Source organism: Rhinolophus sinicus, linkage group LG09, assembly GCF_036562045.2.
Source record: "Rhinolophus sinicus isolate RSC01 linkage group LG09, ASM3656204v1, whole genome shotgun sequence".
NCBI lineage: Eukaryota > Metazoa > Chordata > Mammalia > Chiroptera > Rhinolophidae > Rhinolophus > Rhinolophus sinicus.
In genome coordinates this window covers 66990011-67017880 of record NC_133758.1, presented here as the reverse complement: position 1 = coordinate 67017880, position 27870 = coordinate 66990011, and the positions used below count along the sequence as shown (strand labels likewise).

The following is a 27870-nucleotide window of genomic DNA, read 5'->3' as shown; positions in this document are numbered from 1 at the left end:
AGCCCAACACAACTGACCAATCAAAATTAGTGAACGCACTGCATCTCTCTGCAGTGGAGAGAAGCGACAAGGTAGGCTGTCATTCTGCAAAAGCTGCCCAGAGCAGGCTTTCCTCTGAAAAGCAGTGCCTTTCCTTTTCAGAAAGACTGAATCTAAATGCTGTCTCTGGAGACAAGAAGCCTTCAGCATGTTAAATGACTTTCATTATGCATTTTGAGATGCTTATCGATTGCACAGTAGGAAGAGTGAGAGACTGCAGCAGCCCTCAGCAGCACGACATGCTCCATACATTAGCAGTAGTGCTGAAACAATGGCACAGTAAAGACACATTTCCATTAAGGTCTCTTCGAAGAGACGTTTATGACCCTCTTCCCCAAGTCCTCTACTAACAAGTGAACAACATGAATCAATCAAAACTGGAAATGCTTCAACTGCATCAAGAATTTATCAAATCTTTAGCGGAGGTAAGACGTGCTCCTTCTTATAGTATGCAGATGCTTCTGAACCAGCGTAGTGGGTAAAATTACTTTGAAAAATTTCAGCCTGATTTTTAGGAGTTTATTTGCTTAATTCTACTTATTGTTAAACATGTATTTTTAAAGATCTATTTCTTTTAAGATATGATATATTTTAAATGTAATTTTTTAGAATATTATGTTAAGTACAAAGAATATTCTTTGTTGATTCACTATGAAGACATCAGCTTTTAAGCTACTTCAGATATACTAAGTATTCTTAATGTCATCAGTTTTTCTCAAGTGTTCAAAAAATGCTTATATTTCTTAAAAGAACCAGGTTTACTATTTAGCTATTACTTATTACTCAATTTTCAGTTAAGTTTATCATTGGACGTGGTCATTGAAAATTATATAATTTGCAGTTACATTTTGCATTATCTTTTATTGTATTTCAATTACATGAACAATTCACCAATGGAAATTTATAATATCATGAAATCTATTTTAATCAGTTAAAATTCAAACCATGTGCTAATATAGCAAGCAACAGTATTTTACAACAAGAAATATTGTTAAATCTCTTATAAAGACATGAGGGAATGACAGTATGTTTAGTATATGCTAATTGCTCATAATCTCTGAAAATACAGATTTGCTTCTAAAATGAGAGCAGAAATCAATTAGTTTGAAAAACACATTTTCTTTCTTGGTTATATTTGTAATGTTAACTCTTATTAAGTAACATAATATTTACAATCCTTGTTAACAAAACATAATATTTTACTTAAAGAAACCCTTAAATTAATATGTAATTGTGGCTCTAATAATACAGTTTGCTTTTACTTTAATAACAAATACTATATATGGTATTAAAATAAACAAAATAAACTTTCAATTAATTGGAAATTATTAGGAACCCTATTTCTTAACCATTTTTTTCTTTCTCACAAGGGCCCACAGCAGTTAATTCAGTACTTACAACCAACAATATGAAGAATGCAACTGACCGAGTATCTCCCTAGCTGTCTGAACCATAAACTGCAGGATATTCTTGTAAACATGATTTTAAGACACTAAGGAGTTAAAGCCAGAGAATACAGGTCTGCCTTACTGCTGGGACATAACACGTTGACAGTTATCATCCTAAGAAGATACAGTATAAAATAGCCACAAAAAGAAACACAACATAATTGCAAAAGCCTGAAGACAAAATGGTGAGCATTTTTAAAGAGGGAGTTTATACTTTAATATACCAGAATTGTGGAGCTACTGATTCTTAACGAAACAATGAAACATGGATTGCCAAAATGAGAATGCCATACAATACCTACCAGCAAGCTAAATGAAGCTTTAGCAAGTAATTTCAGATATTCGTGCCAATTGATTATTACTAAAGGATTTTTCCATCGGAGTTTTATGACCAATTATGTATCCTCTTCTAATGAAAACAAACCAAATTAAATAGCAGATGGTTTTTATCAAAAGAACATGGACTGGATTTATAATATAAAGCAAGTTATGTGATCAAGAAATCATTTCAAAATAATCAGAACTGCTATAGAAACACTTTGTAAGAAAAGGATGTCTAAATACATTTTAGGAGCTAGAAACCTTATGTTTCCTGTTTTGTTTTCACATGTTCTGAAAAATAAAGAAACGCTATCATATATTCCCGCAAAGAGAAACATATTAATAGTTCCTATCATTTGAGGAAGTTTCTATTGGTCATGACTTTTTAAGGCAAAGCAAACACAAATGTTTTGTACTGGTCTTTAGAAATCCATCAGCCAACTAAATCTCACAATTCATGCAATTGAAGTACTGGAGAGAAAATGAAAGAATTCCTACAAGACATGAAATAAAACACAGCTCCTTTACTGTTGTCAGGTGAAACTTCATGTCAAAATCTGTCAATGACATCATGTTTCAATTTGTGAAAAACTGCTATAATGAGCCAAAAGGCACATGAGGCAAGAGCAAACAGGTAGGTCAGAAGATGCATGCACCCCACCACACGGTTAACATTTACAAAAGAAAAGAATCTTGCTCTAGAGGGGATGCATTTTTCTTAGTTATCATCTAACTAGATATTTCTGCTTTATTTACTTGTAAATCTAACTGATGTGACAAAGACCTGATGTTTAATCTGGCAGTTCAGAAAATTTGGCACACTTGAATTTTTCCATTTCTACAGAATTTCAGTGTTAGCTAAGACCTTCACTACTTGATTGAATATGTGCCTTTAGTAATACTTTATACCAAACTCAAAAGAAATTAATATTGCTGTCATTTGTGTTTCTGAAATATTACCCCTAAAATAATGTGCATAAATAAAATTGTATTCTAAAACTCGTAAAAGGTTACATCAAGTGAAAGGTTAACATGAGTTCTGAAAATTATTAGCTTTTATAATTTGTTTAATTATGATTTTGCAATCGAAAAGCTGTACTTGAAATGTGAAATATAGTTGGTTGTATGATTTTATATTTTAACTGATTATACTAATGGTTACTGACATTTCAGCCCAGAAAATCACACATTATTTTTATAAATTACTCTAAACCTCTATAAATTAAAATGTAGATTTGCATGAACTAGCAAGAGTTTTTTTTTCTGTTTTTCTAAGTTTCCTCAAAATTATATACACTGAGTGATTTATAAAAAAGGTTTCAGAGGAAATGTGTAACTTTAAAAATTCCTCAGAAAATGGGCTTCAGATGCTCCTTTTCCCTAAAATTTCATTTATTTACTTTAAAAATTCTGCTTAAACAAACAAAATCAACTAATGTATTCTTTTAAACCACTTCAAAATAGCTATTTCTTAGTATGATATTAACTTTCAATTGTCTCCTTCCACAAGATACAAGCGGGTGTGGTCACAAAATAAATCATTCATAGGAGTAATTATTCTGCTTTGACCCAGCTTTGTGGCACTTTAACATAATGTCCTTTTTCTTTCAATTTTCATAAGTTTGCCCATTATAAAGTTCAGTGAGCATTTTAACTGTGAAATATGAAATATTTATCCTTTGCCTACTTCTGTCGGGAAAAAACTCCAAATATCCTAATCACACTGTCGACTTGTGAATATGAATTTCAATCAAGAACAGGAACAAAATGGTTTAAAGCCAACTAGCACTCATGCCATTTATCATTTTAAATGAACACTTGTCCTGTTCCTTTGAAATTTCATAGGAATAATTACACCTACGCTAATTATGCTAGAACATACTAAAACAACGTTTATTTCCCACCTACTCACAACATTTTAAAATGATATCTTAAAACACTCAGCTAAAATTAGTTTTTCATACTGGGGAGTTTTATTATACAAAAGTACACTGTATCTGAAATAAGAAGCTTGAAAAACCCAAATAAGGAAAAACGTTTTAGTATATGAAATAATTGTGAACTATATAGGAGTCATTATCCCCATACAATATTTCTTCAAAGGAAGAACCAACCCAACTTCCTTTTACATCAAAATAATGCAACTTTGATGTTTCCTAATTCTACACTTTCCATTAATAGTTTTCCAACTTAAAAATTAAGTACACAAAAGTTTTGTTTTGTTTTGTTTTTTACAAAGACACGTTTATAAGTCATTTATATTGCCAAATATCAAAGAGTTTATTCTATTTCACTTTCTAGGGAAAAAACCAACTGCTCCAAAAGAATGTGTTTTTCTCCCATTCTGGAAATCAACATGCAGTCTGAATCTAACATTACAGTTCGAGATGACATTGATGACATCAACACCAATATGCACCAACCACTATCATATCCATTAAGCTTTCAAGTGTCTCTCACCGGATTTCTTATGTTAGAAATTGTGCTGGGACTGGGCAGCAACCTCACCGTGCTGGTACTTTACTGCATGAAATCCAACTTAATCAACTCTGTCAGTAACATTATTACAATGAATCTTCATGTACTTGATGTAATAATTTGTGTGGGATGTATTCCTCTAACTATAGTTATCCTTCTGCTTTCACTGGAAAGTAACACTGCTCTCATCTGCTGTTTCCATGAGGCCTGTGTATCTTTTGCAAGTGTCTCAACAGCAATCAACGTTTTTGCTATCACTTTGGACAGATATGACATCTCTGTAAAACCTGCAAACCGAATTCTGACAATGGGCAGAGCTGTAATGTTAATGATATCCATTTGGATTTTTTCCTTTTTCTCTTTCCTGATTCCCTTTATTGAGGTAAATTTCTTCAGTCTTCAAAGTGGAAGTACATGGGAAAACAAGACACTATTGTGTGTCAGTACAAATGAATACTACACGGAACTGGGGATGTATTACCACCTGCTAGTACAGATTCCAATATTCTTTGCCACGGTCATAGTGATGTTAATCACATACACCAAAATACTGCAGGCTCTTAACATTCGAATAGGCACCAGATTTTCAACAGGGCAGAAGAAGAAAACAAGAAAGAAAAAGACAATTTCTCTAACCACGCAACATGAGACTACAGACATGTCACAAAGCGGTGGTGGGAGAAACGTAGTCTTTGGTGTAAGAACTTCAGTCTCTGTAATAATTGCCCTCCGGCGAGCTGTGAAACGACACCGTGAACGACGAGAAAGGCAAAAAAGAGTTTTCAGAATGTCTTTATTGATTATTTCTACATTTCTTCTCTGCTGGACACCAATCTCTGTTTTAAATACCACCATTTTATGTTTAGGCCCAAGTGACCTTTTAGTAAAATTAAGGTTGTGTTTTTTAGTCATGGCTTATGGAACAACTATATTTCACCCTCTCTTATATGCATTCACTAGACAAAAATTTCAAAAAGTCTTGAAAAGTAAAATGAAAAAGCGGGTCGTTTCCATAGTGGAAGCTGATCCCATGCCCAATAATGCTGTAATTCATAACTCTTGGATAGACCCTAAGAGAAACAAAAAAATTACCTTTGAAGATAGTGAAATAAGAGAAAAATGTTTAGTGCCTCAGGTTGTTACAGACTAAGGAAAAATCTAAGTTTCACCAAACCCACATTGAGAAGTTTTAAATTTAAATTGTAAAAAGTGAGATTACTGCCAAATATAAGAAAAAAATTTTAGATATTGGTTACGTTGTAAATTTCCAATGTAAATGTCAAGATTAGATTAAGTCATATATATTCAATTTCTTCATAACTTATTGTATTTGCTGCATGGCAGTTTGTTAAAGTAATATCATGTGTATATTTTGTCAATCTTATGTCCACCAGAAGATATTAATGTAAGTCATATTTTCTAAAGAATAAATACATAGCCTTAAAACAATGTAAAACTTTAAAATGTAACTGACACAGGTATCCTTGGGTTTTGTGTTGTTTTGTTTTTATAAAGTGTACTATTTCTAAGCCACAAACTACAGATATATTTGTATAATGACAACTGGAATAGCATTTTAATGTAAGAACCAAAATTATGAGCTCCAAACAATCAAAATAATCCAGGATTTTCTGTATCACTATATTATGTTTTCTGGTACAGTCAACTTGCTATAACATTTGATGCATCAAAAATAATGAACTATGTACAAAACTTTATCCTTTTGTAATGTAGAAATTATAGGCTTTATCAGGATTTTAAAACTCAAGAATCAAAAACAAGTAACCTGTATATGCATACCAAGATAGGGAAACTTTGAAATTAAATTTTATTATGAAAAAAGAGATTGATTTTCTAAGTTCAAGGGCACTATGCCTATAATACACAAATGAACTGACAATAAAGAGAAGGAAGAATACTAAAGCACTAGTTTTTTTCTTCCTTTCTCAATTTGTTTGAGTCTAAGCCAAATGCTCTGAATTAATATAGTAGGCTGGTAAAAAGAGTGCATTAAAATAAACTGACTTCCTAACTTTATTCAAGTTGGCCTTTTTGTATAATAGAAGTTAACTATTAAAATCTGAATACAAGGAAAAATAAAACTGTATCATTGTAGAAAAGCTTAACAAAGCCAACTATTTCTAATTTTAGATATAAAGCAACTTTAGAGTAATACAATTTACACAATGTTTTTACTCTATCATAGCTCCCAAATGCTTCAAAATACAATAGTAGCTCTATTTCCACTCAGAAAATCATTAAAGTGGCAATAAATCTTGTGGTTTTTTTTGTTGTTTTTTACTCCACACTACTTAATTTAACTTGAAGCATCTTGTCTCCAACCCTCAATTCATGTCGGGAAACTATGAAATTACTAATCCTAACTAGATAGCAGGTTTGGGAATTCAAATCAAACAAATATTTTCCAACTGTTATAATCTATCAATGACCTATCAATGAGCATTAAGTATCACTGCATCAGAAAAACAGCAATAAATTACTTAAAATAGGTAAATACTTGCTACCTTATGATTGTTTAACTGGACAGGTTTTTATTCCACGTTTTAAACACTGTATTCACTAAATCAAGTAGCAACTGATTTTTAAATAAAATTTTATGTCAAACAATTCAGTAATATATCAGCTTTCTGTAAATAAGTGAGATTCATCCAATGGAGCTTACTGAATATCCTAATCCTTGGGGAAATGAGCACCATGCAATAGCCTGAATTTCCTGGGGTTACACAGCATATTTAATAGGGATTTACTTCTGATAATAATACTAACAAAATGTCAAATCTTGGCAAAGCCGATATCCTTCTGCCTTATTTTCTGCTCTTTTATGGAATTAAAGAAATGCTTCAATTTGACAAAATATAGCCTAAGCAAGTAAGACTTATTTTTTGAAACCCTTAAGAGAAATTAAGAGTCCATAGACAAAGATATCAAGAAAATTTTCATCCGATACATATAGTTAGCATAGAATATCTGTTAATATGTTAATTAAAAAATTTTTAAAAACTAATTTCATACTTGGACTTCCAAGCATAAATTCAAATTTTAATATTTAGTTTTATAATCTTAAAAAAATTAGACTATTTTTAGAGTTTTCATATTAAGAAAATACCCTTCCTGTTATAAATATTTTTAACCTTCAAGTCTGTATGCATGCCAAAGAATTCAGTTAAAAAACATTTTTCTAATATATTTGCCTAAACTGCTTTCATGCCCTCTTGTTCTCTGTAATAAATCTAACAAAATAAGAAATAAATGGCAAATATTATAATGTTGCCCTCTAAACTGTTATTATTTCTACACTTGATATTAGATCAGACAATTAAGCATTTTGCCTACCTGTAATGATCTTTCAGGTATACAAAAGTATATCCACTGATTTACAATAAAGAAAAATCATACCAGACAACTTCTAGCAGCTTCTTAATGTTAAACAGTATGTAATATGTAAACCAAAATATTTATAAGTTCAGCTTTTTTAAAAAGTCACATGTTTGCAATTACTGACCTTAGCTTAAATGAGAGAATGAGAGAAAGAATAACATGTTTGTTAAATGTTTTATGAAAAGATGAAATATTTTTTCCTCATGATGACCTTCACTACCACATATAATTTTTTCACTTTACTTCAAATAATTTTACCCCCCAAAAAAATTAATGGTAATTTTTCATGTTAGAATGAAATTTTAAAATGCAAAAGCAATAGAGGTAACAGTAAACTCAATATAGGATCCTTCTTAAAATCATATTTTTCTATCCATATGCTACAAATCACATATATAGCTATCAATTTCTATCAGTTAATTTGATTAGTTACTCAAAACTATAGCAATAAGATTATTTGTAAAAAATAACCAAAGATAAGCTCAACAAGATATGATACTGTTATTTTCTCTTTTGTTCTGTTTGCTAATTTAAGGAAGTTATTATTCTGCTAACTAGTACCCAACAGATATTCAGTCCTATTATGAAAACTGAATTATTTACAATTATGCTTTTACTAAAAAAAAAAACGGCATTCTTAATAATTCTGTACTTTTCACTCATGGTAAATCAATTTTTAGATATGTGGCTAATTTTTTAATCCTCCAAATAAAATTATAGCAAAATCTCAGTTCTTTGGGCATTAAAAATGAAATTCCTCATTTAACTGCGATTAGACTTAAAGGTAAAAACCTAAAAGTATAAGAAAACAGGTGCTTAGTAGAGCTATATTCAACATAGAAATTTCAAGACTACTTTCCAAAGTCAATAAACTTTTGGTTTTATTACATGTTATGATTGTACATTTAAGTAAGCTTTGCAATTCAGTGAACACTTCAATCCTTATAACGTAGAGGGCATTAGGCAGATATTCATATTCATATGGAATAGAGTAATTACCCTCATAGTTTAAAATCTAAACTCAAGGTATTAAATAGTAATACCCATAAAAAAGGCAGAATGTGGTAAATGCTATCAAAAAAGAGTAAAGCTCTTAATAGACTTAAGAAGAAAAGAATTATGTTGGATTTAAAAACAATAGCATTGTTGAGGAAAGCTACTGAAGCAAACTGCAAAAGTAACACAGCAGTTGAGAAGTTGATCTGTTAAACTGGGGCCAAAAGACTTTAGAAGCCAGCAGAGAAACCTGAGCAGGGGAATAATACCATGAGACATGAGCTACAGAAAGAAACAACAATTAAAACAGCAATATGTAGACACGGTTGATTGGGTAAGACACGGAGTGGGAAGCTGAGAAACCAAACGGTTGTGGGCTAAGTAAGACACAAGAGCTGGGCGGCTGGGTGACACCTGGGTAGGTGCGGAAGGCCTAGCAGAGGCTTCGCAAAGGAGCCTGTAGACGTGACAGGCAATGTGAAGGCACAATCAGGAGCGCAGTTCGACTGGCTAGAAAGACACCTGGCATAAGAGATGGAAGAATTAAAAACGATGGCCATGAAAAGGACCTGAAGAAACTGGATTATCTTCAGTGATCTAAGAACTTTTTAATTATGCTTCATATAAAGTACATGGATAACAAGGGTAAAAACAAAAACTATTTCAGGCAAAGCAGGAAATTCAATTAAGTAAAATCAATAATGTTATCCAAGAATGTTGTAGTTATTAGAAACTATTCAAAATGAAAATTTCAAATTGATGTTTTAAATTAGTTTATATTTTGCATAGTGGTTTATTCAGTTTTTCTGTTAAACACGTATTTTCTTCTTCTGTGACTTTTTTTAATTATAAAGAATTATAAACACAATGGGAAAATGTCAAGGTATCGTAGTAAAAAATATGTCATCCTTTGCTTTTTTCTAATAATTTATTATAAATATCCACCCAACTCATTACATACATATGTCCTTCATTCTTTAAGAGCTGCATAAAAATAACTATAAAATTTAAAAACATATAGCAATAGATCTAAAAAATAATATTAATAAAATATCAAATTCTTAAAACTTTTTCTATTGTAATTAAGTAGCTTCACGCTACATTTCAAGATCATTTTATTAGAGGTAAGAAAGGTATGTGGCAAACTGTGAAGCAGGTTATTTTTCTAACTGGTGGGAAGAAGCTAGGGAAAAAACAGAAAATAAGGTATTTCTTTTCTTCCTTCCCACTAAGTAAGATGAGAAATAAAAAACTAAAGGAAACTTTGGAGCCTATTTTCTTTACATCTCAGGCATGGACACCTGTATCTACTCCTTGTGAATGAAGCCCCTAGAAAATGCAGTGAACTCTAAGAAAGATAAACATGAGATGACTAACAAATGCTGGGGAAAGAAAAGGAGCCCAGATCACATTACAAAAGAGAAAATATAAGAGATAATTAAACCTAGAAGGCAGGAAAAAGATCTAACATACTCAGAGATGCTCAGTTCTTAAGAGAAATACAAAGAAAAACAGAATTGTGAGTTAGAATTCACAGAAGAAAACTAGTTTGAACACTGACTTTTTGCTAAAAAACATTCAAAACAATGAAAGAAAAATTTTTTAAAAAGAAACCTTAGTTGACAGACTGGACAGATTAGTAATATAACAACATATTGCACCATAAGAAGTAGAATATCAGAATATTACAATTCACAAACATTTGGAACAGAGTGGTATTGAGATGTAAAAACAAATGAAAAATTGGGCTCATCACTAATTCGAAAGCTATCACCTTTTAAAGAATATCCATTTTTTCAAGAGAAAAAAAGCTGAGCAAACAAACGCAGTATTTCTCCTCTTGCTTATGATAAAATAATGTGCAAAATAATCCTATCTCTAACCTTGTGTTCACACATTTTTTACAGACCTCTATAAGTCGTACCCATGGCTTTCAAGCATGACAGCTTTGTACTTCCACCATCAAGTGGTAAAAAGTGCTGTCATTCCTGTCACTGCCACCAAGATGAACTCCATACCACTACCAAACCCTGAAGCATCAAGCCAGATACAGGAAGAGAGCAGAGCCTGTCTGGGATTGAAGTCATTGTCCTCACCCTGCTTCCACAAAAGTGACACATCATATATTTATGAGAAGCAGTAAGGCAGACTATCACGTCAGAAAGCACATCAGAATTTTTCGGGATGAAAAGAAAAAGGAGCAAGAAAAGGTTATGGGGAACTGCTTTCTGCTCAGTTATAGACATACAATATTACTATGTAAATGCAAAATGAAAACAAAAAATTTTAATTCAACTTAAAATTTTTTTAATGTTAATGATAACTAACAAATGAGTTTAAGCCATATTCGATGTAGACTGTAGCACTGAGAAATATATATGGAATATATATATATATATATATATATATATATAGAGAGAGAGAGAGAGAGAGAGAGAGCACATGTATATATATTGTGCAGCCATTAATATTACACACAATCCCATATGTTGTATACTCTATATTGGGTGGTATATTGTATATTGATTGAGTAGAGAAGAACCAAAGATACGTATTTCACTCTAATATTGTGAATGCCTTAGGACAGGGGTGTCCAAACTTTTTTCAACGTTTTTTATCAAGGGCCATATGCGGTAAAATACACAAACAGCCGGGCCACTCACTTGAGGTGAAGTACGCATTGCCTCACTTGGTTTATTTAAGTAAATTAAATATATTTTTGGAATTTGCTGCGGGTCAATTAACAATGCATTGCGGGCTGCAGTTGGCCCGCAGGCCACAGTTTGGACTCCCCTGCCTTAGGACAAGTTGAAATGAAAAAAAAATCAAATTTACATAATCTACTTTTTAACAGTTTTCTTCCCAATTCTTAAAAAACTGTAGTCTTTCTTTTGCTGTTGAATTTTTTCCAACTACCACTTCTTACAAGTAACAAAATGCGGCAAACTTAGCTGCCTAACTTTATAAAACTGTCTTTAATCCACACAATACAATACTACTCTATAATACTAGCATAACCTTTGATAATTCTTCCCCAAAAAGGGCCTGATACATACTAACTGATCAGTAAATATCAGTGAAATTGAAATGAACAATCTGCCATATTCTCTTTCAACAAATTCTGAAAAAAATAATTGGCAGAGAAATGGTTCAGTGTTGACCCATAAACTTGAATAGCCACCTAAGCTGAGGGAAAGACTAACATCTGCAAAATGACACTCTACTCTTGCAGAGGTGGCTGTTAGCAAATCTAAAATGACAAGTTAAAAGACTGAATTTTCATCAACTAATTTTAAGATAATCTACTTTGCCTGAAATTTCTGATTTTCATTAAAACATCTTACTACTGATAATTCAAAGATACATTTAGAACAGAAACAATAAGAGCTAAAAGAAAAGAACTGTGCTTTCAACTACATGATAAAAGATACCCTATCAATATTTTATCACTGTTGTTAAATACAAGAAATAAGACATGAGAAGCTTTTATTTTTAAATATAGTATTCTTCTATCAGTACCATTTATATTAACAAATATGTTTACTGGTTCTACAACACAACATTTACCAAACTACATAAATGTTTCTGAAAACTTAATGAATAACATATGTTACAGGATCTAGTAGGCAGATACACAAAACGCCAAAATGAAACTGTCAAGTAGCAATAACCATAAAACCCTAGTTACCATCATAAACAAGTCTGTTATCTTGTAAGCATTTAAAAAAAAATTATAAAGTACTTTTAAATGGCTCTTATAATAGCACTGAACCCTCACTTGCCCAAATTTGAACATTTCATAAAAGGTTTGGGTTGTGTGCACTTACAAAAGCAGTGGCAATAAGACAAATGAGTCAACATCAGTATCACGAGGCAAAATACAACTACAATATGAGTACAAACACGGAGCAATCGGGCTCAGAGAAAAAGGAGCTTATGTACCTGGAAAAGCTGCAGAAAGTAAACGGCAATTGAACTTTAACTGAGTGATGAGACTGGCTGATGGCATCTAGGCAACAACAGGATGTCAGGCAGACACAGCATGAGCAATTATACAAAAGCAAGAAAACAAAGTCTCCAGACCAGGGGACAATTCCATTTTGCTGGTGCGCAGACAGTGAGTATGGAAGCAGGGAGAGATAAAGCTGGAAAGTAGTAGGTTCTAACCTATTAGGTTTTGTCAGGCAAAAAAAAAATTTCACTTAAGCCCAAAGCCCAGTGAAAGTATTTCTAGATTGGACAGTATCTGAGGGCGTCTAAAATATATATCCTTACACTTCATTCTTTCATCATAGCATAGGCCCTATGCTAGACTACTGTCTTAGCCTTTAACCTGGTCTCTCTGCCTTGATCTCTCACAATTTCCATTTCCACTTCCTAAAGTACAATTCTGCTCACGTTCACCCCCAAGCACAGTAGATCTTCCATCACATACTTTTCATTGAGACTTAAAATATAACATAATATTTAATAAAAAATAATTAAATCGAAATATTAGTAACATCTCAGTATTTTCAAACGTAGAATTAAAGTTATCCCACAAAATACACAAAGACTCAGCCTTGAAAAAAATGTCAGTGAAAAATATGTATGTCCAATTCCATTTTTCCATTAAAAACTATGAAAAAGGGAAACATTGGAAAAATCTAGCTGTAAATAGTAATAAGTAAAAAATAACTAAATTCAACAACAAAAAATACTTAACCCCAAGATTTAAAAAAAGGAAAATAAGAATAGACAGACAGGTAAAATATAATAAGAAACCCATTAAAAACCTCAGGCAAATAAAGGAATATACTATGAAATAATGAGATATTTCAAATGTGTACTGAAGTGATGAATTATTCATTAAAGGATACTGGGGAAATAACTAAACATTAGAAAAATAAAATTAACTGCTTGCCTCTCTCCCCCACTTTGGTGAGTTGCACATCCAGGAAGCATGTGAAAGGGAGTGGTACTGCCTGGAGTTGTAAAATGTCGTGGTTATATGTATTTAAGTTATACTACAATAAACTGCAGATGGCTAAAACTAAACACAAAACTACTTGAAAAGTTGGAGGTGAATATTTTTGTAATATTGTGGTGAGGAACCAAAATAATCCATTAAATAAAAGATTAACAAGTGTAACTACAAAACTTTAAAAAGTATACATAAAAAATCAAATAATAAAACAAACTGGGAAACAAATTTACAGCCTATATAGTAAAGCAAACGTACCTCTATTATGTAAAGATTACTTATAAACCAACACAGCAATAGGAAAATGAGCCAAGAACAAATACAGGTAGCTCACCAATGAAAAACAAATGACAAACACAAAACTGTTCAACCACAGTCAACAAAAACAAATGCAAATTAGAATAAGGTATAAAACAAATTAATATACCATTTTTCACATGTGATTGACAAATAATTTTTTAAATGCTAATGTCTACTTATTATGACAAAAGTGCATATATGCATTCACATTAGTACTAGAAATAAATTTCATTTTGAAACATTAAGCATAACTTTAAAGACAACCTCTGACAAAAAAAAAAATCAACTTTTAAAATTTATCCTAAGGAAACAATTGAATAATTTTGCAAAAATGTATTCAAGCATGGTCATCAAAGATAGTTATACCAGTAAAAAAACAAACAAACAAGAAAACCAAATAGTTAAAATAGCAGACTGCATAAATTATGGGAAAGTTCTCACCTGAATATTATCCAGCCATTAAAATGATATAAATTTATGTTTATTAACATGGAAGGATGTCAATAATATAATGTTAAGACAAAATAATGTGTATAATAGAATAATACATAGGCAAACAATTGGAAGGCTAGTTTCTCAAAATGAATTTCTAGGTGATAACTACCTACATTTTCTAATTTTCAGCAATTAACATACACCTGAATTTTCCAGTTTTCATAAGGAATATATATGATTAGTATAATTTTTAAAAGTAAAGAAATTATTTTGTTAAACCATTGCTAGTAGTCTGATAGTAATATTAATTTTTTAAATAACAGAGAATTGAGGTGATGATTCTGAACCTATTTATTAAAAAATAGAAAGATGCAGCAAAGGGCAGGCCTTCTCAAAACCTCTTCCTCAGCTGCAGTTAGGGCCCTAATAACAGTCACCAAACATAAGTGTGAAATCATACTATTAAATGAAATTTATACAAGTAAAATTGAGCCTTTAAAAGTCAAATTAACTGATCTCTCGGATATAATATTCAAAATAGACATTTTCCTCACAAAGGAATTGTCCAGATTGAGACTAATTTGTCAATATCTAGGTCTTATTTCTCTTTAGTTTAATGTTGTCTTTAATTATGCACGTACTTTATAAAAATATTCATTCCTCTGCCTTATTTTGCAGAGATTAAAAAAATGAAAACATACAGTTACCTGACTTTTTTTGTTCATTTTAAACAAAGAGTAAGAGATAGCATTTTTCTCATTTCTTCCTTCTGCATTCAAAACTATATACAAGTTTTCCCCAAAGTCAAAATGTTAAATATGTGAAACATAACATTTTCATGTAAAAAACCCTGGGTAACTCATTATAGTATGAATAAACATACTATATTCACTGGGATTTCTCCAGCCTTTGGAATGTTCCTTGAATTAGTTGTCCTCTGTTGTCTTATATTTTTAATCAGGCCAGCCTATCAAAACTACAGAGGTGAAAATTTATTAAGCTGTATACTTAGAAGTATGTGCACATTTTTTATACCTCAACAAAATGTTAAAAATAAAACTACAGGGGCTGTTTCAACGATGCTGTTTAATGTCCTCAAATGTTCTCTAGAATATATTTACATAACCAGAAGCAAATTACAAACCCTTGACTAAGATGTATTTTTATTTTCTTGAAATACTCAAAAGAAACTCATTTAAATCCCAAACCAATCTCATATCTCAGCTGAGATAAATATTGGTTCAAAAGAAAAATACAGGCAGCATCAATGAAGGAGAGGAGACACCATTGAAAAACTTCTTTAAGTTATATAGGTCATTCAACTGCGACTGACAAATAATTTTGTTATAACCCATACCTCAAATTTACAAAAGTCCCAATTGACACAATACTTGTGCCTCATAGAACTTTGGTTCTCATTAGCACCTCCACCAGAGTACAAGTGGAGGAAATAAGTAGTAAGCACAAGTCGAGGTCCTCTTCTCAATAGCTAGTGACCCTGGACATGTTACTTAATCTCATCCAGACCTTGCTTCCTCACCTATAAAATGATAACATCTACCTTAGGGTGCTATCGTGAAGCTTCAACTAGATAAAACACATACCAGGTTAGCACAGCACTTGCCATATAGCAATAAATGGCAGTTTTATTCCCTGAAATTTTGTCTTTAAAAACATTAACGAATGTATTTCCAATTCAATTATGTGATGTAATTATAAAGAAGGAATCACTGTGGACTGATTACTCTGGTTCCTCAAAAAGTACAATTCTTTGCTGTTTCAACAGGTATCTGAGACTTGTTATTATTCACTTTTCTTAAATGGTTTTTTATTCCCCTCAATGCCCATCTTTAACTTGAAAATCTTACTAATACTTCAATATTCTGTTACCATAAAAAATGCACAAGAAATGGACGTTATATGAGGGGACTTGGGGGAAAAATTGCATTTTTGCACAAGAGTAGAACACGTGACTACCAATTATAATGTATAAGCATTGTGACGTTCAAAATATTATATAAATTCATTCTTTACTCCTATTTCTAAAGAAAGAAGGATAAAAGGAAAGCATTATTTGGGGGTCTATTATATGCTAATAAGCAAGGTCAAAAACAATCTATAAACCCAGTCTCATTAAACCTACACAACAGCCCTTCAAAACCTGAGAGAGAAGTTAACTTGTTGAAATTCACAGTTAGCAAGAGGGATGGAAATTGTATATAAAACCAAGGTCTAGCTAGTTTCCTGTCTCTTAATTACAAAGTACATAGCAAAAACAATTACAAATATTTTATGTTATAATCTTATAATGTTTTGAAATCTCTAAAGTGTTAGTAAAGTGAATATTACTTTGATGAAAGAAAAGTTTATGAATACCATGCTGTTCAGGTTATTACATTAAAATAACTAGCCTCCGGGTGCCCATTCAACAACATTTATTCATAAGTCATTTATCTTCAGTAGAAGTCTTTCCAATTATTCCTTTTCAGTTTTTATTTTCATTGTTACAGTTTAACTCACTCGAAAATATCGATTTTATTGCTTATTTTTAGGTGGAAAGTCTCTATTAGGTGGCTATTCTTAAGTATCCCTAAACTTTGTTTAAAAACAAGAACAATCAAACAAACTACCTTCTCTCTACCCTTACCCTCGGTCCAGCAACTACCACAGCTCAGCGTTTATGGAGAAAATCAAGCAGATGTTACTTCTCTCCTTTACCTTCCAAAGAGGAGATCATTGTTTTGGGTAGCCTTCCATCCCTGACAAGTAAGTAGCTAAGGCTGGAGGGCCTAGGCCATCACGCAGCACATCCCAAAAAAACACCTTTTTATCCCACTCACACTCGAACCCGTTTAAACTGTTGATATTTTAACCATTCATGCTCTCCACTCTGTCCCAGATGTAATTCGTCCTGAAGTCTCTCCCCAAATAGAGGCTTGGATCCTCTAACTGTCTCAATCAATGATTTACTGTACTACATCTCCCAAGAAATAATGACTTCCATTTTCAAACTTCTTTTAGCAATATAACTTTTTCTTTTTCAAACAAACTATTTCCCAAACCCAAATTTATAAACAAGATAAAAGCAGATTACTCTCAATGAAGTAAAATTAAGGGACCAGAGTTAAGTAAATAGGATTCTTCAGAACATGGTTTGAAGCAACATGATTTTGAACCACTAACCTTAACAGGAAATTCTACAGGAAATTTCTTCCACACTGTATTGATATCCTGACCATACATTATTCTTATTTCTCTTAGAAATTAAGTAATTATGACTCCTAACCAGGCTCCACCATATGTCTGTAACCAGATCTGGAAGTGTCCTACAAGTGCCCTGAAAACCAAAAGTGCACTTTATTACTTTGCATAACTCTAAAATAGTCTTAGAGATGAGCACACAGGAGGGTTTTAACACAAATCTTTCAGTACGGAAATGAGTATGTAAATCTGGTTAGAATAAAAAGTAGTTTCCTTTATCTACCAAATTATTTACCTGGAAGAATTGTTAACATGGCCTGAGGACATTATTTTTGTTTAAAAGCAACAGGAAAGAAAATGTATCATAGTATCAGAAGACTATGTAGGATATTTTATAAGAAGCAGTATCCCATTACAGCAGTTTACTTTAAAATCATCAGTTAACATTTTATAACTCTGTATAAAAAAAGGTATCTGGTTTCCTGCCAATAATTCACGTAACTTTGGCACTTTCTTACTCCATGAGTAGAAGTAGGACATATTTAAACACTACAGGGGTGTGTGTGTGTGTGTGTGTGTGTGTGTGTTATTTTGTTTTAACTGTAATGTCGTCTTAGGGCAGACATTTAAAGATTACTCCTTCTCTTTTCTCCAAAACAAATAATCCTCTTTTCAGATATCTGATATGGTACAGATGTACTAGTTTCTTACTTGCTGCTGTGGATAAAAAAGAAGCCACACTAAAACTGACAAGCTCAGGGGAGGCCGCATGGCAGGCCCTACAAACTCAGAGACCGAAATTAACCACATAGGCTGGTCTGAACAGAAAAAATTCTAACTAAAAGTGGGTCATGGTCAGTAGTCACATCCTTGGCCTGTAGCTTTCTTGACAAAGGTCAATCTTTACTTAAGTGAGCCTGTCTATTGTCTTTTTGCATCTAAGATAATACCCTTGGTATGTCAGAGTCATCCTTTTTGCTGGACCCCTCAGGGCACAACCCACCGCACCAAAGGAGACCACCGAAGAACCCCTCATTGTTATCCTGTTCCCTGAATACCATTTCTAAGTGTGCAGTAAAATGTTAATTATTAACTATCCTGTACCCACCAATGTAAAAGAAGCATCTGTCCCTCCAATTTACTTTTTATCCAATCCCAGAGATTTCTTCGCTTTGCTTTCTCCTGCCCCCTTCATCTACCACCAATGGATTTCATGTAACCCTACTTACGTCTCCTCCTTTGAGTCTAATGTGTAAAATAAACTGCAAAATTGCCATTCTCCAGGGCATTTCCTTAATCCATTGAGATTTTGCTTCCCGGCAATAGTCGTCAGTTTGACTCAAATAAACTTATTAAACATCTCTACAGGTTTGGACATTTCTTACACGGACGCTGCCATAACAAATTACCACAAACTTAGAGGCTTGAAAACTACAAATTTGTTATCTTATAATTCTGGAGGTTAGAAATCCAAAATGGGTCCCAATGGGCTAAAATCAAGGTGCTGGCCTGGCTGCATTTCTTTCTGGAGGCTCTAGGGGAGAATCTGTCCTAACTCATTCAAGTTGCTGGCAGAATTTAGTTCCCTGTGGTTGTAGGACTGAGGTCCCCTTTTCCTTGCTGGCCGTCAGCTGAGGACAGTTCCCAGCTTCTAAAAACCATCTGCATACTATGGCTCCTGGCCCCCTTCCTTTATCAGTAAAGCTATTGATGGCAGGTTAAGCACTTTCATACTTCAAATCTCTTTCTGCCTTTTCTTCTACCACTGCACCTCTGTGACCCTTCGTCTGCCCTCCTCTTTCACTTTTAAGAATCCATGTATTTAGAATGGATGCCTGGATAATCTAGAAGAATCTCGCCCACCTCAAGGTCCAAAACCTTAATCACATTTACGAAGTCCCTTGTGCCGTGTTAAGGTAACACATTCATAGCTTCCCAGGACTAGGATGTGAACATCCTGGGGGCGGTGGTGGAGGTCATTTTTGTGCCTACCACACCATACTTGTTGAGCTACAATGATTTGAAGTCAGGAACAAAACCACAGAGAGTGTCACTACCCTTTGGCTAAGCTAGAAAAGTTGTTAGGATCAAACACATTAGAGTTCAAAATGCTGAGCAATCGTTAAACACTACCACTATCAGGGAAGTCATCAATTTAGTTATTGTCACAAAATCCTTACCTCTTTTTAAGTGGAAAAACATGTAAATATATGAACAAAACTTACTCAAAGCTGAGTAAATTAAATTTCTCACTGCAAAAAACACTAATTTCTACCTCTAGGTTCTTCTCTCTCTGTTCACTTCCTCAATGCCCCACAAATTTTTATCCAGAAGTAATCTTGCCACAAGGTGCAAGTCATTTTGGAAGACACACAGGCTTAGATGAGATTTTCTAGAGAACAGGACACTTTTTATATCGTAGAAAATAATTTGTTAAAATGGTAATAAGACCCATGAGTACAAGACACAGCATCCAGAATCTTATAGAGTGCCCAAGTTAAATATATCCCATGACTAAAGAAAAGGTGTTGCTGCTTTAACTAGTTTAGGCAAAGAAAACGGGTAACTTCTATGGCCATCATTTTTCTGCTGCTCTAAGTAAAGTTTAGCCTTAGATAACAAATTGTTAAATTGCTAGAAAAATGATCCCATGAAACTGATTTGTCTTTTAGTAAAAATTTCCACAAAACATGTCATCTTTTCAAAGTAATAACTGTTAATAGCAGTAGATTCCAAAAGGCAAAGTAATGATAAAATGACCTGGCAACATTATTGTTCTAAATTTGTATGTTACCCAGACTCTATGAAACATTCTTGTATTCATTTGTTCCTTGGGAATACAGAGATTTCATATACATAAAATTTAAGTCTGCATTTAACATTACCTCTAATTGTATTTACTAAAAGTAATTCATGAATTCTCAACCCACACAGGTTTTTATCAGTGACTCAAATTTACAGTGCTCATTCACTTTTATGGACTTTTAGCGCATGAGAAACAAGTGACTGCAAATTAGTTTAGTCTAGCTTCCACTAATGTCAGAATGAATTGGTCAAGCATAGTTTCCTGGAGATAATTTCTAAATCTAGATAAACCATTTTGAAAAACACACTATTTGAAGGCACTGGAAAGTGGCCATTGGCAGGAGCAGACCAAACTAGGTTTACCTTTGAAATTCAGAAACTGCAATGCGAAGCTTAGGCTTTTTTGCCTGAGGGCACTCACCACCATTACTCCCACCCACACTCCATTCTAATACCCACAGCTCTTGCAGCAGAAAAATACAGCTTTACAATCTGGAGACAGCAGAGGACAGGAATCAGGGAGACAGAATAGCTATAAATTTAGTGGGAGAAATCCTAAAAGCACCAGAGGTACAGAAGGAGTGAGACCCAAATCCCTGATTGCCATTAAAATACACACATAGGAGGGGAGATATGAAGGGATTCAAAGTAAAGCAAGCAAAAATCAGAGGGGAACAGGCCCTTAAAACACTGATAAGATATGTAAGTTTACTGCTTTTTAGACTGATGGCATTCCCCGAACAGAGTAGAGTTCGAGCAGCAGAAAGCTGGGGCTTTACTACTAGGGTGTCAGAGGACAGAGCTCATGGCTGAGAGAGGAGCTGCAATCTTAGGAGGAAACTCAGAAAAGAAAAAAAGAAAAAAAAAATGCACTGAGAGGTGAGGCCCATAATCTTAGTATCAACTCTGCCCAAATTCTTGGTAACAGCTACCATGTTTCCCCGAAAATAAGACCTAGCCGGACCATCAGCTCTAATGTGTCTTTTGGAGCAAAAATTAATATAAGACCCAGTGTTATATTATATTATATTATAAACGGTCTCATATTATATAAGACCAGGTCTTATATTAAAATAAGACCGGGTCTTATATATATTAATTTTTGCTCCAAAAGACGCATTAGAGCTGATGGTCCAGCTAGGCCTTATTTTCGGGGAAACATGGTAACTACAGAGGTACAGGGGAGATCCCTCAGGCACCAGCTTACAAAATACTGTAAGCTATAAAGCTGAGCAGAGACAAACACTACACAGTACAGGGAATGAATGTGTAGTTTCTAAGCAGACAAGTTAACTGCCACTAGAACAACAACAAAAAAGCAATGCTGACAGAACAGAATCTAAAATGACTAAAATACACAGGGTGCCAAAAAAAATGTACACATTTAAGAAAGGAAAAAACTGTATTAAAATTGTAATACTCGGGGTGACCAGGGGGCTCAGGCGGTTAAAGCGCCATGCTCCTAATGCCAAGGCCGCAGGTTCGATTCCCACATGGGCCAGTGAGCTGTGCCTTCTACAGCTAAGATTGCGAACAACGGCTCTCCCTGGAGCTGGGCTGCCATGAACAGCCGGAGGTCAGTCGGTGTGAGCTTCTGTCTGTAGCCATGGGCCTCAGCCCGGGAGGAAGGGTGGGGGGTGGGCCAAGGCTCATAATACCAGCATGGGCCAGGGAGCTGTTCACTACAACTAGACTGAGAAACAACGGCTTAAAAGAAACGGGGGTGGGGGAAGTGGGAGGGTGGGGGCAAAAAAAATTGTAATACTCAATATAAACCGATAACAAAAGATGAATCCAGGGCCAGCCCAGTGGCTCTGGTGGTTGGAGCTACTACGTGCTCCTAACCCTGAAGGCTGCCAGTTCGATTCCCATATGGGCTAGTGGGCTCTCAACCACAAGGTTGCCAGTTCAATTCAAGTCCCGCAAGGGATGGTGGGCTATGCCCCCTGCAACTAGCAACGGCAACTGGACCTGGAGCTGAGCTGCGCCCTCCACAACTAAGACTGAAAGGACAACAACTTGAAGCTGAACAGCACCCTCCATAACTAAGATTGAAAGGACAACAACTTGACTTGGAAAAAAGTCCTGGAAGTACACACTGTTCCCCAATAAAAGAAAGTCCTGTTCCCCTTCCCCAATTAAAAAATAAAAGATGAATCCAAGTCTCGTTTGACTTCTGCAATTACAAGAGGTGCTCAAAGTGGTTACCATCAGTGTCCAGACACTTCTGATTGCAAACTACTGTTTGAGCATATGTGTATACATTTTTTTGGCACCTCGTTTTTTGGCATTCTGCAGTATATTATCCACAAGTCAAGTTTCCAATAAAAAATTACTAAACATACAGGAAAATAGGGCAGTCAATAGAAATGGACTCTGCAAGTGGGGTCATGTGTGGGATTTAGCAGACTGACTTCAAAGCAGCTAATATTTCACCTGAAGTAATTCAACACAAACACTAAGAAGACTATGCTAAAGAAACATGTTGTAATAATGGAATTCCTATAAGAATGCAAGCCAATAGCTAAAAGTCCATAGACGAAATGAAATGGAATACACAAAAGAAAGTACGAAATTTGATTAACACAAAAGAAAGGACAAAATTCCAACAAAGTCCAGGACCAGAAAGCTTTACTGGTGAATTCTACCAAACATTCAAAAAAGAAATAATATCAAATTTCCCAAACTCTTCCAAAAATTGAAGAGGAGGGAACACTTCCTAACTCACTCTACTTGACCAGCATTACCCTGATACCAAAGCCAGACAAAGATACGCTACAAGCAAAGAAAACTACAGGCTAATAGCCCTTATAAATATAGATGTAAAAATCCTCAACAGTATTCTAGCAAACTGAATTCAGCAGCACATTACAAGAATTAAACACCATTACTAAGTGGAATTTAACCCTAGAACACAAGGATGGTTAAACATGAAATCAATATAATACACCACATTAATAGAATGAAGGGGGGGAACACATGATCATCTCAACTGACGCAGAAAAAGCTTTTGACAAAATTCAACATCCTTTTGTGATAAAAACACTTAATAAATTAGAAACAGAAGAGAACTTCCTCCCCATAATAAAGGCCATATGTGAAAAACCCACAGCTAATATCATACTCGATGATAAAAGACTGAAAGCTTTACCCTAAGATCAGGAACAAGAAAAGGATGTCTCCTTTCACCAGTCCTATTCAACATAGTACTAGAAGATCTAGTCTGTGCAATTAGGCAGGAAAAAAAAAAAGAAAAGAAAGAGAAGAAACAAAAGGCAATCAAATTGGAAAGGAAGAAGTAAAATTATCTTATATGTAGAAAACCGTAAAGATACACACACACACACACACACACACACACACACACACCCCTAAAAAAATAAATTCAGCAAAGTCACAAGTTACAAAATCAACACCAAAAAAATCAGTCATTTCTATACACTACAATGAACAATTCAAAAAGAAAATTAAGAAAATAATTCCCTTTATAATAGTATCAAAAAGAATAAAACACTTAGGAATAAATTCAACTAAGGAGGTTGAAAGTCTTGTACACTGAAAACTACAAAAGACCTTTAAGGTCTAAATAAAAGGAAAAACATCTGTGTTCATGAATTGAAAGACTTAATACTTTAAGATGACAATGTCACTCAAAGTGATTTAAAGATCTAATGCAGTCCTCACCTAAAATCCAGTGGCACCTTTTTATAGAAACAGAAAAAACCCATTCTAAAATTCGTATGGAATTTCAAGGGATCTTGAATTGCCAAAACAATTTTGAAAAAAAGAGCAAAGAGGACTCAATCTTCCAAAGTTCAAAACCTACTACAAACATACAGTAAACAAAACAGTATGAAACTGGCACGACAGACATATACACCCCAATGGAAGAGAGGAGAGAGCCCAAAATAAACCCTCACATAAATGATTAAATTTTGAAAGGGGTGCTGTTACAACAGGCCCAAAATGGGGGCATCTGTCCCCAGGACAGCAAACCAAGACTTAAGTGCACTATTCAACCCTTGAATTACTTTTCCCATCTCAGAGTGAGTCTACGGTTCATCATGCAAAAGGCTATATTCTCTGATTTGTAAATTATATCGGAATAACATTCTCTTTTAATTTATGTTTCTAACTTCCCCTTTCATTAACTTCCTTTTTCATTCCATAAATACCCCTCCATCTTGGCACGCAGGCTTGCCATGTCTGCATGCGTGGGTTGCAACCCTTTCTTTTCCCTCAAGTAAATCCCTTTTGGTGACAAAACACGTAGTCCATACTATTTTTCAGTTGACAGTAATTCAGTGGAGACAGGAAAGTCTTTTCAACAAATGGCACTGGATTAACTGGGTATCTTTATAGCAAAAAATAAGCTTCAATCTTTCCCTCAAAATATATCACAAATTACCTTGACATAGATCATAGACCTTAACACAAAAACAAAAACTGTAAGATGTCTAGAAGAAAATATAGGAGGAACTCTTTGCTACCATAGAAAAGAAAAAGACTGTCTTAGATAGGGCTCCAAAAGCACAAACTACAAAACAAGATACACTGAGCTTCATCAAAATCACAAATTTCTGCTCAAATTACACCACTAGGAATAGTAAAAAGAAACCTTATACTGGGAGAAAACATTCACAATATATATATTTGACAGAAGACTTGTATCCAGAATATATAAAGCCCTCTTACAACTCAGTAAGAAACAAACACCCAGTTTAAAACAGGGCAAAAAATCTAGACAGACACTTCACAAAATAAGATAAATAAAATGGAAATGAACAAACAAAAGCACACCCAATATCATTAGTAATCATGTAAATGCAAATTAAAATCACAAAGAGATATTATTATACATCTATTAGACTGGCAAAAATTAAAATGACTCACACGGCTAAGTATTAAAGGATGGGACTCTCATTCATTGCTGGTGGTAAGGTAAAATGGTACAACCATTTTGGAAATAGTGTAGCAAATCTTAAGGAATTGTAACACAGATGACTCAAGGAATTCCACTCCTACATATTTACCCAAGAGCACTGAAAACAAATGTTCATAGCAGGTTCACAATAGTCAAAAAATGTAAACAACCCAAATACGTATCAAAAGCTGAGTGGATAAACATACTGTGAAATACTACTCATCAAATGTATATATACTGTATGATTCCATGTATGTGAAATTCAAGAAAGAACAAAATGAAATCTCTAGTAACCACAAGTTTGTATTGGAGGTGGGAAGACTGACTCAAAAAGAAACAATACAACTTTTGGGGACCACAGAAATATTCCCTGTCTTGACTGTAGTGGTGATTATACCAACGTATACACATAGGTCAAATCCCATCATAGTGATATTAGCCAAGCGAGTAGCCCCACTACTAAATAACTTTGTTTTCTTTTCTATAGAGATTTTAAGTTTCTTTCTCCTCAAAGTTTCCTTTTTCCCAGTTTCTTATCTCCTACCCCCTGCTTTAGATAATTACCCTAAAACTTGTGATTTATACTTGTTGATTGTAGTCACTGAAGCCTAATGGTCTCTCTAACCCATTCTGGGCCCAGCTCCTGGAGAACTGAGCCACCTGAGTGACCAGTTGAATGGCCACAGGCTCCATAAGAGCTCACGGATTTTCCATCACATAGCCACCCCACATCAATAGCTTTAAGCTCTGCTCATTAAGCCAACACTTTTAAATTTGTTAATTAAAATCTATTTTTCTTCGTTCAGGGGCCTTGGGGATACAGATGATACCCCAGAGAGATTGCCAGTCGCAACCAAAGAAGTCAACAAGGTCTTCCAGGTGGATCTCGAGATCCCTTCCTCTCATCTGAGATCAGATAGTGCGAGAGTTCTGTGAATCCCCAACAGGTAGGGACAGCTCTACGCCCCTGCCCAGCAGGAAGCAGATACAGAAGAAAAGACCTCCTGTCCCTCAACTTCCCATAGAGGTTTTATGGGGATCACGTCTCTCAAGGGGAAAACAAGGCAGGCAGTTAGAGACAGGCATGGGGTCTCTGCATTCCTGCACAACTCACAGAATGTGACCACCCAAAAAACCTCCCCTGTCCACCCAATGATTATCTACCCCTCTGAGGAAACAAATGGGTACAATACACCCAACTAGATTAGACCAGTCACTCACACCTATGCAGTAAAGGCCACAATGACATTTATTTCACCTGGGCCTCATTATACCATCATTATAATAGCATGTATATGCCCGGAAGTTCATTAATATCGTTATAACAGACTGAATTCTGGGAAGGAACATGCGCAGTCTAAAACGATGAAGTAATAGCCTCTAGTCAATCACAGGTGTCAATCCAGTGGTCCCACGCCTGGAGAAGAACAGCCCATTCTAGAGGAAAAAAAAGGATAAAAACTCCAAGTCCTCGCCAGTCAGCGCCTTTTGAGCCCCTTCTTTTGCTCGGCCCGCGCGCTCCAAACTTTTCGGAGTGCACTTTTTCTCCTAATAATGACACCTTTGGCCCTTGCCCTGAGCCTGGGCCCAACCCTCGGCCCTTTGAGCCACAGCCCACTCCAAACTCTTTGGAGTGTATTGACCCTTTTAATAATGGCCCTTGAGCTTACTACCTTCTGCTCGGGCCCACTTCTACCTGTTTGAAGTGTACTTTTTCTTCTAATAAACTGCCCTTTCACCACTTTATTTCTGTGTCTCATTCAATTCTTTGCTTGAGAGGCCAAGAACCTGGACACCAGGCCAAGGAGGCCCCTCCTTCTGCAGCCAGAGCAGCTGAGATTCCCAGTTTTACATGAGGTCCAGGTTCGACCCCCGGTCTGGGAATCTAGCTCAGACACCGCCCGGTTTGACACCCGGTGTGGAAACCAAGCCTGGACATCGCTCCAAGAAGGGCCCGCTCTCTGGTAAGAATTGCGCACACTTCAAATGGGTCTATTTTATTGTATATAAATTATACTGAATAAAATTGATTTTTTATAAACCAAGTTAAATCAGCCTGTTTCTTGATGTTTCCCAAATAAGAAATACCCACTCCACTTTCAATCTAAGTCTGGTGCCCAGGTTCTCTCAGTTCCTCAATGCAAATCCATCATTAATCCAGCCCCACTTGGAAAGTAAGAGACAAGGCTTAAAGTACAATAGAAAATGTACCTTACATATTAAAAAAGGAGGAAGAGGAAGGAATGAGTGGGGGAGATTGGAAAGAAAACAAGGAAAGATGGAAAGAAAGGTGAGGGGGGACATGAAGAGACAGATGATGAAAGAAGAAAGAGAAATGAAACAAGGGAGATAATTTGGTAAAATCCTATGTTTGAATATACAAGTTATAGAGACCATGCCAATATAAAGTATTACTATTAACATTCAGAAAAGTAAAAATAAAAAAAAAGTGTGCGAAATAAAGAAAATCAGACAACTGAATGAAATGGTAGCAATCTGGTATCTATTTATTACAAATAGGCAAGTAGTACAACTCAAAAGTTTCGAAATAGACAGAATCT

At 34.5% G+C, this 27870-nt stretch overlaps 2 protein-coding genes across 3 annotated transcripts in view; one reads left to right on the top strand and one right to left on the bottom strand.

Moving 5' to 3' along the window:
* The window catches only part of COG5 (component of oligomeric golgi complex 5), a 310758-nt gene that overhangs the window by 238938 nt on the left and 43950 nt on the right, over window positions 1–27870 (bottom strand). The gene's annotated exons all lie outside the window — the stretch shown is intronic.
* GPR22 (G protein-coupled receptor 22) lies at window positions 54–6565 on the top strand. Of its 2 annotated transcripts, none has more exons than XM_019745329.2 (3): window positions 54–464; window positions 1410–1672; window positions 4110–6565. In XM_019745329.2, exon 3 carries the CDS (start codon window positions 4135–4137, stop codon window positions 5434–5436), a length of 1302 nt encoding a protein of 433 aa, XP_019600888.2. In that variant the 5' UTR covers window positions 54–464; window positions 1410–1672; window positions 4110–4134; the 3' UTR covers window positions 5437–6565. The 2 variants fall into 2 exon arrangements, with proteins under 2 accessions (XP_019600888.2, XP_019600887.2); XM_019745328.2 differs by having other exon boundaries at window positions 1410–2442.